At 39.9% G+C, this 17,639-nt stretch overlaps 1 protein-coding gene across 6 annotated transcripts; it reads left to right on the top strand.

Annotated features, from left to right (window-relative positions):
• The first annotated feature begins 685 nt into the window (after positions 1 to 685).
• On the top strand, positions 686 to 17,306 carry LOC113156463 (BTB/POZ domain-containing protein KCTD5-like). 6 transcript variants are annotated; one of them, XR_003298304.1, is made up of 8 exons: positions 778 to 1,134; positions 9,767 to 9,875; positions 10,265 to 10,356; positions 11,115 to 11,261; positions 12,339 to 12,464; positions 12,983 to 13,118; positions 14,145 to 16,105; positions 16,154 to 17,306. XR_003298304.1 is itself a non-coding variant. In XM_026351627.1 (7 exons), the coding sequence occupies exons 1-6, from the start codon at positions 778 to 780 to the stop codon at positions 13,076 to 13,078; spliced, it is 876 nt and encodes a 291-aa protein (XP_026207412.1). In that variant the 5' UTR covers positions 686 to 777; the 3' UTR covers positions 13,079 to 13,118; positions 14,145 to 17,306. The 6 variants fall into 6 exon arrangements, 5 of the variants coding, with proteins under 5 accessions (XP_026207412.1, XP_026207410.1, XP_026207411.1 ...); XM_026351627.1 differs by having other exon boundaries at positions 686 to 1,134; positions 11,118 to 11,213; positions 14,145 to 17,306; XM_026351625.1 differs by having other exon boundaries at positions 686 to 1,134; positions 11,118 to 11,261; positions 14,145 to 17,306.
• The last annotated feature ends 333 nt before the right edge of the window (positions 17,307 to 17,639 follow it).

The raw sequence follows: 17,639 nt of genomic DNA, 5'->3' as shown, positions 1-17,639 counted from the left end.
AAATTTACTTTCAAAATAAAATCTTTAAATTCATTTTTCTGAACAACTGTTCTACTCCAAAGTTTAACTGGCTACAGGATTAATCTTGTGACTGAAATATTTAGGACAAAGTCACACCAATTAAATATTTCTGACACATGTAATTACATGTCAAATACACTGTCATGAAGTGACAGGACACACAAAGAGCAAGGTAAGCCAAACTACAATGGACCAAATGGTAACAACAGGTTAATGGAATAACTGAACTGAAAAAAACATAAAAGAAAAAGCGGGCAGTGCAGGAATCAATAGTATGGATTCACAAAAATGTTTTAATGTTTGTATGAAATGTCTTTTGACTTCGCTGTCGACCAATGAAAATGTTTAACAACTTCCCACCACTTTAGGCTCATGGAGTCCCAGTCCAGCTAAAAGTTTTCAACAATACTGTCAAACAAACACTACACACACGACTTAAAAATGCCAGAGCATTAAAGAAGACGTGGCTAAATAGTTTTCATGCATAATTGCAGTTTTAAAAGTATTGTGTTTGTTTATATAAGCCCACGTTTTACTCTGCAAATCATATTGAATGGAGCTTTTATTTTGAAAGTAGTCGGATGTACTATGTCTGGTTTCCGGTCGCTGCTCGGTGGCGGTTCTTGCGGGATGGGGGCGGAGCGCGCTCGGTCCTCGACGGGGAGGGAGACGCAGCAGCAGCGGCAGCAGCACTACGGGGAGACACACGGAGGCACTCGGCCGTCTTTACTTTGTCTCCAGCGGCTTTTTTTCCAAATGGCAACGACAGCGGACGACCAGCGGGAACCGACGGACGTCGCCGCGCTGTCGTCGCACCGCGGCTGCCACCACCACCACCACCACAACAGCAACAACAACAACAACAACAACAACAACAAGGACGGCGAGGCGGGAGAGAGCGCGACGTCCGCCACAGCCTCCGAACCAGGAGGGACGGCGGCGCAGAGCATCGGTAACGGCTCGGTCATCAACCCCACAGGGGGCAACAATGGGAAGTGGGTCCGGCTGAACGTTGGCGGCACGGTGTTCCTCACGACGCGGCAGACCCTCCTGAAGGAGCAAACTTCGTTCCTGTACCGGCTGTGCCAGCAGCAGGACCTGCACTCGGACACGGTGAGTCCAGGACATGGACATGTCTTCACCAAGGGGTAACTTGTAAAAAAGGGCTTTAGCATGTGTCTGAGCTAGTTGGTGATAAGCTAACATCGCCCTTCTTCTACATTATTGACTTTGGTAATGCGCAAACATTCCCGCAGGCATTTCACGTTTTGTTGTGACATTAGCTGTTCAGTGACTCAATCTGCCTACATTTAGGTCGGTAGGGAGGTTTTATTAGCGTCATTTGAAGAGGACATTTTAGTATGGCGACAATGCTAATGGGGGAAAAAACGCTGTGTGAGTTTAACATTCCTGTAGTGACTTATAGTCAATGTGGATCACAATCAGTCCCCAGGTCTCTGTGTTATGTTCACCTGTTTCAGCATGTTGATACCTTCACACGTGGGTATAGTTTAGTCAGGTAGACATTTGTGTCATCCCTCTCAAATGTCCCACTGTAGCTTAGTTTAATGTGTTTCTCTACATTTGAATGAGATGTGGATTTGAAGGATTGTGTGATATGTGTGCAGGTCTTTGCAGGATGCATCCTAGACACAGACTGTACTACGATGTTATCTGTGCATCAGCCTATTCTTAAAACTCTTCTCTGCCCCAGACATACACACCAAGCAAGCACGGAGTCGTCTAATTATCATCATCATCATCATCTCTCTCATGCTTTCATTTTTTTCTTTGTGTGTGCGTCTCAGTGTCATTTTGTAGTGTTGAGTGTAGCACGAGTCAGATGGATGAACACGTGCCTCCTCTTCTGCAGGGAGCCTCACACTCAGTAGCTGCTGTTCAGCTGGCATCTTATGGGGGGGGGGGAGAGAGAGAGAGACGTGTATTATATGTCTCCTGGTCACATGTAGACTGAGCACAGTGTAAGGGCTGGCAAGACCAATAAATGACGCAGCTTTGTATTGTGCTGCGGGCTTTGATATGTGTGAGAGGAGGAAGGTCCTCCTTGCAGCCTGGCTTCTACTGTAAGGTGACATTTAGTTGCTGTCAGATGAAAACCTCATATGTCAGTGCTTGTAGTGAAACATAATTAGCCGCAGGATGGGACAATATGGATAGAATGTCTAATCAAGTATATAATTTAATACTGTAGCAGGGAAATATGTTTTCGCCATTGTACATTCTGCTTCGAGAGATAATATAGTGTAGCATGAAGAAGTAGCAGGACATGAGAGAAGAGAGATGGTAATGACATTTAATAAAGGCCCCTGACTGAACTTGAAAAAAAAAAAACGTAAATGTAATATCTGCTTTTTCTTGCTGTTCTAGCTTGTTGGTTGCCTTCTTAGTTCGTGTTTCTGTTTATTACGAATCCGTTGTGTATCTATTTCCAATTAGGGGTTACTTACTGTATGAGCTGCTGAAATATGAGCCATTTTATAGCTTTCCTATTATAACGGTAAACTAATTATATATGGTTTTGGTTTGTTTTCTTGGGAAAAACGAGGCTGTTATCAATAAATGGATCAGTATATTGACTCATGTTGAAAGAAGCGATAGATGCTGCTTTTGTAAAGCTGAGGTATGGTTAAAATAACCAAGCTAGAATGTTTGTTTTGAGTAATCCAAGAAATTTAATGCTGCTTGGTCACATTTTTGTTAAAATTATATAAAAATCCATTACTTCTGTACAGCAGGGTGCTTATTTATTTACCACGTTACTCATACAGCAAATTATGTTACTCAGGCATATTAAGACAGCAGAATGCATGTAATCTTACAGCAAACATGATCATATCATCAAACACTAATCAGCCTTGAGTTTAGCTTTACTGCAGAGTGATTTTCATTCAGTGTCACATGCTCGTGGTTTGCAGAAAATTTGCAACAACAGCAGGGGAGCAGGGTTAAAGTCAGGATGTTTTTGTTTGACAGCAGGTTTGATAGTTTGATCATTTCCCTGCTGCACCACAAGGCGCAACAAATATTCCCATGTGACCTTCAGCCGTAACCTAACTGGAGGTCCCTGAGCACAGCCTGAAACCACAAAGTCACACACTGAATTTATCACACACACACACACACCCTCATTTCTTCTTTCGTTCTTTCATCCCCACTTTCTGTACATCTCTTATAGTCATCCTGTCTCCTCCTCATCTTCGCTGTCAGCAGCTGACTCACTGTGACTGCTTACTGCATGTTTGTCCTTTCTCTTCAGCGCCTTTTTATTATTTAATTTTCACTCCCAAATCATGAATCTCAAGAGACGGAGAGACATTGAATTTTTTTTTATTATTATTATTATCTGCCATCATCGTAAAAACATCCTCTGCGCTGTTTTTAATAGATTCATTTTAAAAGATGGCACACCATAGAACTATTTTATAGATACAAGTTCGCTACCAGAGAAGATGTCGGTACGTAAGTTAATGCTCCCTCACCACTGTCACAAGGACAAACTTGTGGCAGTGGAAAAAAGATTAAGGATCTTGGTGAGCAAAACATTTAAGCAGGATATATTCTACTGTGGACTACAGACATCACAGCACTACAGATGCTGGTTACAGGACATAACAATTGTCCAAGTATGTGAGATTACCAGAAACTCAGTTCAGGTTAGTGTTTTATAGACGAGTTGGTCTTCCTCATCTGCAATAAAGATAACCTGTATTAAAGTCACAGAAAACCAGTGCACCTTTATGACCTATGTTGACCTTGAGGGAAGGGAGGGTTGGTTTTGTTTATGTTGCCAATGAACTAAAACACAACGGCAGTTGTACCTGAGACTGGGCGGATCACTGATGAACCCCATGTTTGAGTTTTTTTGTGCTGTTAGAGAAACAACAAAATCCTGCCAGGAAATTTTGTCTGTAAAAGTATGAATTGTCGTTGAGGGTGTTCATTGTGTCAGTGGATTGTGTTACCAAGCGGATGCCAGAGTGAAACCAGCCGTTGCTGTATTTGTTTAGTAAACAGAGCATTCAGGAGTTGAATCTCACAGCAGAGTAATTCAGCCTTGGTGTTTTCTTCTCTCACTCAAGAGAGAAGCGGATTTTATCCAAGCAGGAGTCCCCATCTAATCCATTGGCGTTGTCTCCGCTTAAGGGTTCTTGGCTATTTTCAAACACACTCACACACACACTGTCTGGCTGTGTGTTACTCTTTTTAATAAGATTACTGGCACCTCAGCTGCCCTACCCCCTCATAAAACCAAACCAATGACTCTCTGCTGTTAATACAACCCAAGCTGGCTTCATGATGTCACAGGCCAATTCCATTACGAAGCTAAGTTTCTGCTTTGACACCTAGACGATATGAGCTGAACAGGTATGCTGGTTGTTTTTGTGTCACTGATTTGTATTGAATACCATGCATGGGAGGTTTGAACTGCTGAGACTCAGGTTACCAGTACAAATTTCCTGTTGTTCTATTCTACACCTCTTGATGCCTTACAAGGTGGTTAGCATATGTGTGAATGTGACATGAGACTGTGAGTGGTCTAGTTTTTTACAGTTTGATTGGACCTCGTTGCTCTGTTAGACTCCAGGGGTGAACTCACTGTTCTCAGGGAAAAAAAATATGAAAAAAATCAGCAGTTCTCAGTTGTTTCCTTTATTGTGTGGCTGTTTTCTTTCATCATACTTACTCAATTATGTCAATAACTGGCAATGTTCCAGTGAGGGAGAAAAATTATATACTCATATACTCTGTTGTCGTTGTGGAAATGTGATCTGGAAAACTCCCATTAATTCTAATGAAGAACTAAAGAAAGTTTCATTAAGGAAAGGTCAAAATGAAGATGTGTGAAGTTGTCCCTCCAAAGCTGTTTCAGTGACCCAGCAGGGAGCGGAAACACATCAGATCTAATGTGTTTATCTGTGCAGAGCTGCCGTGATGCCTCCTTCATCAAAAATGTCACTAACGCAGAGAAATCGTTGGTTCAGCCAGACCATCTGTGGTGCTGGAGAAGACAAAATGGGCCGATCTCTAAATAGAACTCGCACTCCTCCAAAGTTTTCTCACAACTCCTAAATCCATTTTAGATGAGAATTACATGGGCAGGCCAATTATGAATGTGTTTATTCACATTTTCACTAAGACTGAGCAGTAAGTAATCAGCATCACACACACACACACAGTGTGTGTGTATATATGTATATATATATATATATATATATATATATATATATATATATATATATATATATATATATATATATATATATATATATATATATATATATATATATATATATATATGGCATGCAACCATTTAATAAAAGTAGAAATAATCTTTTTTATTATTGTTGTTTTACTTAACTGGATCTCTTGTAGCAGCACAGACCCCAGTGGGAATCAAATGCGGCGAAAATTGTGTTTGATTACTAGTCCCTAAAACCATCATTAAAATGACCAGTTTGGTTATTAAAGTTATTAGAAAAAAACAATATTGTTAAACTCTGGGTGATATCTATTGTTAGAAAAACTGCTAAAACAGATTCAATATGGGAAATTAAGGGATTCAGAGAATTTGAATTTGGATTCAGATTTGCTGTGCTGTAAGACAGAGCTGCAATGATCTCAGTTCAATTGATACCTCAATTTTTGTTTAGTTTTTGGTTGGCAGGGCTTTAGCAACATGGATGACCTGCACTCTACCCTGCCTGAACACAGCACATCAGATCTGCTGCTGACAGAAAGCTGATGTCACTTTGGACACATTACTTTCTTAATGAAAAGAGAGGGTACTAAGTGATAGGTCTGGGATATTGTATCAAATTTGCAGGAGTCAGGAAGGTGCTATTAATGTGAAGAGACTCCTGTGAGAGAATTGAGATGTCTGCAATACAGTAGAGGGTGTTGATGGGTGGGGTTGTGGGCGCTTGTGTCGCAGTTTCTGTCTCAGTTTCAGAACTGTTAAACCCCTAATATAAGCTATACAAGAATAGCAAGACTAAGAAAGGCTTAGATTGATCGACAAGTATTGAAAGAATGAAATTTGTAAATAGGTGTCATATTGAATTAACCATAAAATGGAAAATCTGCCCTAGTTGCTCTTAAATCTGCTTGTTAAATGATACGTTATCTTCTAGTTAACCAACAGACGTTCAAAGCTGCAGCCGATACTGAAGTCAGAATACAGTGGCCAAATGAAGCAACATTAAAAAGATAATAGGATGATACAGAATATAAAATATTTATGTTTTTCCAATTCTGGTGTTCACACATGCTAAAGCAAGCAGCTGAATGTGAGTGTGTGTGTGTGTGTGTGTTCTGAGAAGTGAACAGGGCTTTTGTTTGGCTATTGGTTGCAGCCCGTGGGAAGTGCTTACCTCTACAGGGACATGTTGTGGAGTTGCAGTCCATTTCCCAGAACAAATATTCTGTAAACCATTAACTCTCTGACTAGTTTCCCTCTCCTCTAAACAACTAGATATTTTATCTTTAAAGCACATCGCAGCCACACACTGATTATAAAAAAAAAAAAAAAGCCTTAAACAGTGAACTACCAACAGGTCAGAACATCTTCATTGACTTAGTTGTGAATTATGTTGTAGTCATACAGCATATAGCTACAGTAAACTGTCGAATTGCCAAAAAGCAGTACACAATACTGCAATAGTGTATGGGGTTGGCTTTGTAAATGTTGAGAAATCCGAGGCCAGGTTTAAGGAGATTTTCCCAAGATGAGGAGACAAATTGCATTTTCTGTGTTGTTGTATTGGTCAGTTTCGAAATTAAGATGTGAAACTGTGTGTATGTTGAAACTTGTAGCCACACTGTCTACACAACAATGGTTATTAATTGCATCTAACAGAGTTTAAAGTTCATGTCCTGCAGCTGCAAATGTGTGTATCACAATGAATAACTACTAATTCTGTGTGTGCGTGTTAAAGAAGCCAGTCCTCTGACACATTGAGGAAGCTCTCCCTCCGGTGTTGTCATGCCCACATTGTCAAGTCAAGTCACGTTGATGAGGCGTCGGCCTCTCCTCTACTGTAGCTCCACTCATTTAGCCTGTGTGTGTGTGTGTGTGTGTGTGTGTGTGTGTGTGTGTGTGTGTGTGTGTGTGTGTGTGTGTGTGTGTGTGTGTGTGTGTGTGTGTGTGTGTGTGTGTGTGTGTGTGTGTGTGTGTGTGTGTGTCCATTTGTCTATGCTCCATACTGCAGTCACAGCCCTTCCACACTCTAATCACTGTGATTTTGTGCTATGTCCATACAAGCTGCCTCTTGATCTTTGCATTTCATCCTGTCTGTTCTCTCTTTGAGTCTCTTTTTGTTGAACACGCACACACACACACAAACCCCATGTGTCTTCATCCTCTGTCTCCATGGCAGTGTCCCTCTATGCTCCTTTGTATATTAGTGTGTCTGCTCTTCATTTCTGATATGAGCTTCTTTGTTATATTTGCCCTCCTGCCATGTTTACCCTCTGTCGATCTCCAGGTGTCTCTTTGGCTCTCTTCTGCTTTCCTGTTTGTCTTTGTCTCCGTTAATCCATCCTCATCCTCAAGCCACAGTGCCACACTACAGGACTCAGATTTTGTCCGTTTTGTCCTTGTTCATTGCATTTAAGTCATGTCTCACTGGGTACACCTGATCAGAGGCTCTTATCACGCTAGCAAAAATGGATTAGACGCGAAGAGGTGAGTGTCAGGGAGAAAGTGATGATTGTCCTCATACAAATTAGACTGTCAACTCTTCTTCTCTCGGCTGCTTTCTTCAGGGTTCGCCACAGCTGATCTGTCTCCATTTATTATTCAGAAAATTCTTCTTGTTGCCAACAGAACAGTCCTACACTCCCAGTTGTGTCAGTCTTCTACTGGTCTGTGGTAATTATGGGTTACAGTTTTAACTATTTAAAAATAGAGAAATTATATTGTTTTACTGACAAGAAGAATTTGCATTGTGGAAGGGAAAATGAAGTGTCAAGGTTGTTGTTGTTGTTGTTCTTGTTGTTGTTGTTGACCCTCTTTAAGGCCAAGTGGTTCCACCTCCAGTCTGTAAAAAATGGGACGTGTGTCTGAAGAGTTTGGGATAGAAGGGATGTGAAGCATAGTTATTATGCATAACCTGAGCCCAGTCTTACTCCTACTGTAGTTACCTCTGCCTAATTGAGCGAGCTTTGGGAGTCTCACTGTTTCTACTCTAAAGTCTCATCTCAAACACATTGTTTGCTGTTTGTCAAACATGTGCCATCTCTGTCTAAAAAGAGCTTAAGCTAAAACTTAGAAGGAGCAAGTGCAGGCACCCCAATCACATAAAGTCCTGGGGCCTGCACTTGGTGGATTTGCCCCAGTAAACAACTTCCGCCGTCACCAATGGAACTATGTAGACAACAACTAAGCATATTGATGATAGTGTCCGAGCACAGGTTGCCCTTTTGGCTTTTCCCTCTATCTTCAGATCTACTAGCAGGTGAGGAGGAAGAAGTGACTGACAAACTTAAGTATAACAGGCTGTAATTAGATTACAGTTATTTCAGTGGGGCATCTGTAAAGTACCTGTATGTCAGATTGAGGGTAGAAGGTAATAACACTGCTGTTCTAAATAAACAAACTAGAATTTGCATAAACAAAGTATGTCATGTTTCACCCAAATACTTGAAAACAGTGCAAAAGGAGTCAGTGTTCAAAATACACCAGCCTTTTTTGTTTTAAGGGTTAGGGTTGTCAGTAAGTTTTTCTGTCTATCTAATAATACAACACACTGCCTGCCTGCTCTGTATGCATCCCTCTCTAAAGCCCATTGAACCATGTGTTAATAACACATAATCAGCAGATGCGACCAATGTTCTTTAACATCCTCTTCCATACAATTCCCAACAGTCCTCTTTTTCCTCTCTGCTTAAACCCCCTTTAGGTTTTGTTGCACATATTTTGTGTATTTCTCCAGTTGTGGGCCTTTTGTGAGTTAAGCTCTAAAAGCTAGCTCCGCTTCAAGCAGTCATCGCAGGGAAGGGCTGGGAGAGGATGTGTGTGTATGTTGTAAGACAGTAGTTATGACATAACACCCAGGCATGCTTGGCAGAAGTGGAGGTGGGAGAGAAGCAAGCTGTCTACACATCATTAGCAACAAAGCAACTGAGTGTCAGTAGCTTTATTGTTCAGTTTCAGAAGAGGCAGCGGCAGCGACACATTGCAGGCAGGAAGGTTGAAGAATTAGGGGAAAAAGCTACTTTTCAACTTGACTGCTGGTGGTGACGTTGCCTTTTTAAACACCATCCCTTTTTTTTGATTTGTTCATTCTAAACATACACTATTTCTCTTCTGTGTCAGCTGCATCCTGTCATTATACCACCAACAAAATCTCTACTCAACAGAGAACTTTTATTTTGAAGACATCTCTGGGCAGCCAGCAGTGCATACCTAAATTGAAAATAGCCAGCCAGGATGTTTTCTTTTCTCCAGATAGCGTGCTTTTGGTTCTAAAAATAATCGAGGCAGGAAAACACTAGTAGCCCAACCCATATTTGAGCATGAAGTTATCATGAGAACTGTATTAAGTTGAAAAATTACTGCTTATAATAACTTCATGCCCAAACCAAATTTTTATTAAGATAAATAAAAACATACTTAAATAAGCTTAAAGCAAAATGTAAATAAATAATGTGATAACACTGTTACTGACATTGTGTTATTTTGTGTGTGTGTGTGTGTGTGTGTGTGTGTCTGTCTCTGTAACAGGATGAGACCGGAGCTTATGTGATTGACAGAGATCCAACCTACTTCGGCCCCATCCTCAACTACTTGCGGCACGGCAAACTGGTTTACAACAAGGAGCTTGCTGAGGAAGGTCTCATATGTTGTGACTCTACTCAGATAATCCTAGCTGCATGTGTTGGTTTTATTTGTCTCTGAGCTTCTATACTTCATAACATGAATTAATCTCTCCTTTAGTTTCTAGTTTGTTAATAGTACATATGGTTGATTGTGGAATAGTTGAAAAGAGAAGGATACACGTTAGTTTCTAATGTTTATTAGTATAATCACCTTTATTTAATTGTGTTAGATTGTATAGGTCTACCTAGGAAAGTGACCAGAGAGTGTTGAATATATTTTAATAATATCCAGTTTGAAATTAGAACACATATGGACACTTCATCTGACAGAGTAGTAAATCTAACTGAGTGGTTACTGTGCTGCAGGGCCCACTAAGCAGCTAAGATGTTTTTCTTTTACAAGGTGTCTTGGAAGAGGCTGAGTTTTACAATATCACACCACTGATCAAACTGATCAAGGAGAGGATCGTCGAGAGGGACTCCAAAGCCACGCAGGTATACACAGAACTTGTCAGAGTGTTTTTGTGATGGAGACGTTTGCTGTCTCACTCTGTTCTAACCGATGTTAATCTCCTTAGTCACTACACTCACTATAAATGAGACTGCCAAATGCAGGTATATTGTATTTACAGTACATGATTGTATTATTATTAATAAATGACATGCCTGTCATTGATTAGTTGTAATACAGTATGTACTGTATTAAAATAGCATTACATTACGGTGCAGAGCCTTTGAGTCATATTCTCCTTTAGCGGTTTCTCCCCTCTGTGCTTCAGTAGTGCTGTACATCAGGCTTTGCTCTCCTTTCTCTTCTTTTCTCAGGATGGTTGCTCTCACTCTTACATAATCCCTCTGCCTTCTCAAACATACACCCACTTCTCTTACATTGCATTCCACATTGTACGGCTCTTTATGCTATCATTTGCCTCAGGTTAAATATTGTGCAAAATGTTGAAAATAGACATGCGGGTAACTTTACTTTGTGTTTTTTGATTGCTGTCCTACACACAATGTCATGATATGAACCACTGGTTATGAGTTATGCAGTATGATATCAAACTGCAACATATAAGCACATTTATGATTTAGTTTTTGATTAGATAGATTCTTAGTTTATTATTTCTACTTGTTATGTTATTGATTAGCACCCAATCATTGGTTTTCCTCTCTCTGTCTCTCTCTCTCTAAAGATGACCTTTCTTTTCATGTATCTGCTGTGTCTTCACCCCTCCTTTACTCCCTTTCCCCAGCAGGTGCCCCCCAAGCATGTCTACCGAGTGTTGCAGTGCCAGGAGGAGGAGCTGACCCAGATGGTCTCCACAATGTCGGACGGCTGGAAGTTTGAGCAGGTCAGCGTGCGCTCCTGCAGAAAGCCCCGCACCGGACTGCTCTGGACTGTGGGTTGGACTCACGCTGCTGCTGACCCTTCAATCTTGACCCTTGGCCTGACCCCCTGTCACTGATCTGAGCCCTGCTATCTGCAATCCCAATAAGAGCTTAGGAAATAGTATAGATCTCAATGTATCAACCTGAAGGAGCACTTTAATTTAGTGAGCCGGTAGACCCACTAGGTCTAATTTTGTCCGTTACACCTCCAAATACATAAAGATGACCTGCCACTGCAGGAGCTGCATCCTGCCAGACAGGGTCGATATTATTTAATGGCAGAGCACAGTTGTAGCCTAAGGGTTTGGCCTTCGAATAGTCACACCATTTTGTTGCTTTTACTGTTTTTTTTAAAAAAGGTTGTCTCTTGTATTTATAATTTCAAAACCTGAAGGTGTTGGAGAACCATTCTCTGACTTATTTACTATATGCATGCTTTCACGGCCTTTATTTGGATGTTTTTGCTTACATTATAATTTAGCTGAAGCGACAGGTCAGTACGACATTACCTGAATGCTATTAATTACCGTGCAGTACTGTATATTGCTCACATTGTAAATACTAAAAATATGTCACTGTTATGTCAGTAAAAGGAAAAAAGTGTTAACAACATTATCTTTGAAGATAAAGGTATAGCCTCTTTACTACTGTCACTTTACGAGTGACACTTAGAGCCTAGTGGCGTGGTAATAGGTCAGCCTACCCACACTGTGTCCTAGAAATCACGTTTAGACCTCCCTGGCCCACTGCTTTGGCACCAAGCTTGCTGCATGCTGCACAGCTCTGACTTGCACACTGTTTCCTGCAGAAGCTGGCTGACTGTATTGCTGCACCCACAAGTAAAAGATGCTTCTTGTTGAGTCCACCACTGAGTGTGTAACAACAGGCTGTCCAGTCCTCCCCACCCCACCCCCACCATGCATGAGCACAAGAATCTGTCCTGGCTTCAGTGTGGGATCTTGGCTCTCTTTTTCTCTTGCTGTCTCAGTTTTCCCTGCCGTATTCTTTAATTCTTCCTGACACCGACTCTCTTTCTGTCCCCCCTCTCCTCTGTGGATCTCTCCGTATCTGTGTCTCTCTTTTTCTAGATGGTGAACATTGGCTCCTCATACAGCTATGGAACAGAAGACCAGGCTGAGTTTCTGTGTGTGGTATCTAAAGAGCTGCACACTCCTGGGTCTGGGTTGGGTACAGAGCAGAGCCACAAAACGAAGGTATAACAGTTTTCCTCGCAAACATACACACAATTTTATAAGAATCTAAATGCTTGAGCTGCAACTCTGTGTCCGTGTGAGGTCCTTTCCTCTTTTGATTGTGTTTTTGTTGTGGTACGTGTGAAAGAGAACGGGATATGTCCTCTCATTGAAGCGGATGCTGAATGTGCTTTGATCCTGTGCTCTCCACTGAAAGCTCCAAATGTCACTCGCCTCAAAATGTCATTCACAAATGCATTCACTCCATCGTTCACACAGCTCTCCCTCTGTCTCCTGCTATTGTTCTGTTATTGATTTTCCCTTTCTTTGCTGTCCTCTAACCGTCTTTTCTCTTTCTCGATCTCTCTCTTTTATATGGATATATAGTTATATATCTGTCTCTGTATTTACTTCTCAGCTTCTCACTATTCACTCACTGACGCTCATCAGCGTGTTCATTATTTTTGTTGTTTTGTGTCTTGTTTTGTTTTGTTTTTTTTCTTTTGTGTTTTCCCCTCCGTCCTTCATGCTGAATGAAGCTGGCGGAGATGCAGGAGGAGGAAGCAGCGAAGGATGAGGAGGAAGAGGAAGAGGGAGGGAGAGATACCACACCAAATGAGTGGCTTAGAGAATGAGGGAGTCATGTTTCTTTGTTCCAAAGAGAGGCGGGAATGGGTGAGGAACTGTGTGGTAGATGTGTGGGTAGAGTTAGTTAGTGTATGTGTGTAATGTCTGCAGAGATCTGGGGTGTTTCACTAAACTGCATTGAGTAGAACCCAGTAGATGATGAAAACGCTTCCTGATTCAGTTTCAATTTACACAGCCCACAATCAGTTAATTTTGATTTGATTTGATACAAACCATTGTTGCATCAACATAATACATCACACATTAACTTTCTGTTTGTGAAACAGTGGCAAATGCAAAATTATTTAACGTGACATTGATGTTTTGTGAGGCTGTGATTTGGAAAAAAAAAGTATAGCTTTAAAAAGTTTGAGGTCACTTCAAAATGTAATTGTTTTTGAAAGAGAAGCTAATTTAATAGTGTCACATTGATCAAAAATACGGTGAAGATGTGCTGTTGTAGCTAGAAACAGCTGTATTTTGTTTGTTTGTTAGTTTTTTTTCCATCTGAATATCTACACACAGAACCTCATTGTCAGCAAACATTAGTCTGTGCTCGTGTGTTTAATGTAGTTACTACCTCCTTGTGATGTTTGTGTATCTGTATGAATACACAAAGCTCAGTCTGGTCCAACAGTGACCCGATGGAGCCACAAAGATATTGATTGAGTGCTGTGTCTCTACAGGGTCTCATTACCAGTGCTGTGACATGAAATATCCCCGACCTTTCAGTGCAGCAGTATTGTTAGATGTCCTTCCCAGTTTGTGTATTCTTAGAGTCTGGATGTAGAATCATACACAGTTACACCCACCACAAAATAAACATTTAAACGTAAAAAAAAATAAATAAATAGTAAAAGTAAATGTCAAAGGGGACACACATTGAAAGACTCAGAGTAAGTGATCAAGATATGAGTGTGTATTATGCATGACACTAGTTACTTTGCTCTCATTCTGTTACCATTTTCATCCCCATCACTATCATCAACAGCTTAGATTGTGGAAAATGATTAATAGATGGAAAATATAGGAAAAGATCTGTACTTATTAAAGTCTGTTTCTTTCTTTTCACAGCTTTTCCAGATCCACGGGTCCCGGGTGTAGAAAATACAAGAATTTGTTTTTTGTTTTGTTTTGTTTTTTTGTTAGTGTTGTTTTTTTTTTCTTTGTAGTAATGACATTCTGTACATGATGAATTTGTTTGTCACATCAATGGACAATCATCTAAACCGATCTGTAGCATTGTTTTAGGGACAAAGCGTCTAAACCTCACAGTTTGTCTCTGCTGTATCATCAAATCGCCAGCAAAATATTTTAGTAAAAACAATCGTGTAAATTGTCAAGGGCGTCAGTGAAGCTTAGTAAATTCTAACCAAAGATCCACATTAAAGCTGTCTGAAAGAGCTTTAGTAAAACTGTCTAATGTTAACACAGCTGGCTTAGAGGCTTTCATCAGTTACTCAAGATCAATAATTCACACTGTGCTTTCATCACAGTGATGGATGCAGCTGTTTGAGATAGACGAGGGCATCAGGATTATCATAGCTGGAAATGGCAGATTTCTTTATTGCAATATTACATACAGGTGTACAGGGGCCCATTGTCAGCAAACATTAGTCCTGTGCTCTGGTGGCACGTGGTCTTTGCTAATGCAGGTTTATCAACTTAAAAGACAAGTTGATCATTAAAAAAACTGTTCTGAAATTATGTTAAGTGAAAATATGTATGTATGCGAGTGTTGCACACTATTAACTGGCCACCTAAGAAAGGCATTTGTACATTTTTCACCTGAATCAGCACCCTGTTGCGTGCTGGTGCGCCTGTGTCACCTCCTGCCCGTGCATGCTCAGCAGCAGCAGTGTCTTTTCAGTCTGATGTCCCGGGCCGGGATCCAGAGCCGACTTTGGTGACATTACAGAGAGAGACAGAGAAGCGTGGAGGGAGGAAATCAAACTCAGGGGGAGGAGAGGGTGGAACAGGAGAGTGAGGTGCATCATTCTGTAATAGTCATAGTCGCAGTGTCATCAGTGTTTGTTAAAATGAGCACTGACATTATCAACTCTCTGCAGACCTGCAGCCGTGCAGGTGTAAGACACAGGAGGCTTTGATAATAGTGGGATTTCAGAACAAATTTGATTTCCCCACTCTAATTTGTGGCACAACAACAATCTTGTATAATGTGTGTAATGAATTTGTTTTGAGTTGTCATTCAGCAAATGTACCTCCTATTAGAGTTTGACAGCACAGTTATTGTATTGTAAAACTGTGGAGGTGTAGTTGTTGAAAAAAGGGTTAAAGAACTGAACTTTAATCTTAAAAATAAAGTTTTCAATTTTTATTAGTCCGTAATAAAAAAAAGTTACGCAAGAAAAAAAGTTAAATCGTTGCTCATCAAAAAACATAAGAAATACCCAGGAGAACAGAAGGCAACATGGAACCGGGACGGGACCTCGACTCCTTTTTTGTGGAGGCTTAAATAACTACACTAATTAATCCACAGTGATAATAGTCGAACAACCATAACAGTAAAAACATTAAAAAGAAAGATTAGCATATAAGCTAAATTAGTTAACTGTTTTCCAGCATCCTGTGACATAATGATGAATGAAATGGGACAGGAGCGACGTTTTCATTAATGTTCAGATACACTCAGCTGATCTTCATTGTTTTTAGCTTACATTACTCCTCTTTTTACATAAAGTAAAACATTCTGAGACACAGATTAAAACACATCTCATAGAATAGGGCCATAGTTATCTTTTAGTCTTTTTATGAAATTAGTTGACAATAAGAAAAATATCAATTATAGGATAATTTGGTCCTTGTAATGTATCTTGGTCTAAATTAGTTTGGCTCTGCTTGCAGAGGTCTACTATCACCACAGTGATTGTTTCTGACTCTGATTTGCAATAAGCAGTTAGTTACAGTGCGAGACAATCAAGAATTAGGATAATAGTTGGCAAAATGTTTAATAACACTTTGATCACTCAATTAAAAATAGGCATATTATATGTGCTTGTAAGATGAAGTGTCTTGTCCATTTACGATAAATACAAACAGATTTCATGGACCTCCAGAAGGAGGTCCATGAAATCTGTACTTATCAAAGTACAGTAAATGTTACAAAAGTTACAGTTATTCACTTATTAAAATGAACTTATTACAGTCATACAGGTGAAATTAGCAGAAAGGATAAGACACAAACATTGTTTTGTTAATTCAGCTTTTTTTTTTTTTTTTTTTTTTTTTTTTTTTTTTTTGATCATTCGGTGCCTTGAGTTCAAGCGTCAAAACACTGACATGTCAAAATGATCATAGGTGTTATTATATGTCATTTTAAATGGCTGTTATATATATTTTAGTGAAATAATGGGTAGTTTGTGGCTTCACTGAGAGTCAAGGTGTTTGACATGTGTGTAACATTCTTCCATTTGCTCTGAATCGTACTGGTGTAAGTAGAGATGAACAGAGTGCACGTACCGAGCGTAGAGGGTGAAGCTGGTTCACACAGCTCTGTGTTTTGTTTTTTCATTTTTATTCTGATTTGTTGTTTTTTTTTTTTTTTTTAATGTTTGTTTTCTAATTTATTTTTGAGGTTTCTTTTAAAATGTTACACAGGAACAATTTGACATTTTTTTATAGTGAAGGGAGGAGAGGGATGGTGTCATCTGTGGGTGGATTGCTTTTGGTTTTTTTTTTTTTTTTTTGTTTTTCTACTTGAATAATTACTTTTACATTTCACTAACCTGATGATCTTAACTGTATATAGAAATATATGTATCAGGTTTACTGAAGTCTTGGTTCACATAAATGCTGTTGAACAGATGTTAGCCCAACAGCAGAGGTTAGGGTTTTCCTTTTAAATCAAACCCCTGTTACGTCCACTACATTCATTCATTTCTACACTGTTGAATGAGTTCTGCTGTTTAGTACAGTGTGTTTCTACTTAGCATTTCATGTGTCAAAGTACATAGCAGTCCTCTTTGCAACAGCACGTGAGACATTTTTATCCTATGCTGGGGTTTCTTTCTCTGCTGTACAGCCTCTCTGTACTCTGTATAGATAAAACAATGTGACACATGAATTGTACTCATGCCTCAGATAAACCTGTGTAGGCCGAAGAAAATGCTGCGTTATGATTTCACCGATCTGCATTTCATCAGGACCTGAACATTTATATAAATGAATGTCACAGTCCTCAAAATAAACAAACCTTGGCCTTTGGTTTAAAATAGAGATCTGAGTGTCTCGTTTTTGGGAGGTAGACATTACTGTCATAACACAGTCACAGTGTTGTTGTACGTGGTTATCTGCTGCTTTCTGGGAAGTAACAAAACTTGCAGTGATTCTTTTTCAGGACAGAGGTCGTTTACAGGGATCTGCTCTGCTCCTGGAACAGATGAGTTCTTAACAAGCAGGTCACATCTATGCTTGACTCTGTTATCTTCACGTCTCTGCCTGCTGCTGCACTGATGAGGAGTTTGATAATGTGATCGGATTAATTTGTCCAAATAAAAGCAAATATCCTAATCTATCTTATGCAACACTCCAATAAGAGGACGTCTTTTT

Source organism: Anabas testudineus, chromosome 19 (genome assembly GCF_900324465.2).
Source record: "Anabas testudineus chromosome 19, fAnaTes1.2, whole genome shotgun sequence".
Taxonomy (NCBI): Eukaryota; Metazoa; Chordata; class Actinopteri; order Anabantiformes; family Anabantidae; genus Anabas; species Anabas testudineus.
The sequence above is the reverse complement of the archived record's forward strand: the minus strand, read 5'-3'. Positions and strand labels throughout refer to the sequence as shown.

Bases quoted from the DNA above. Each gene is read 5' to 3' on its own strand.
- LOC113156463 (XM_026351624.1), top strand. From the start codon at position 778: ATGGCAACGACAGCGGACGACCAGCGGGAACCGACGGACGTCGCCGCG. The intron at 1,135-9,766 runs GTGAGTCCAGGA...TCTCTGTAACAG, and splicing joins AGGACCTGCACTCGGACACG to GATGAGACCGGAGCTTATGT. The intron at 11,262-12,338 runs GTGGGTTGGACT...CTCTTTTTCTAG, and splicing joins GCACCGGACTGCTCTGGACT to ATGGTGAACATTGGCTCCTC.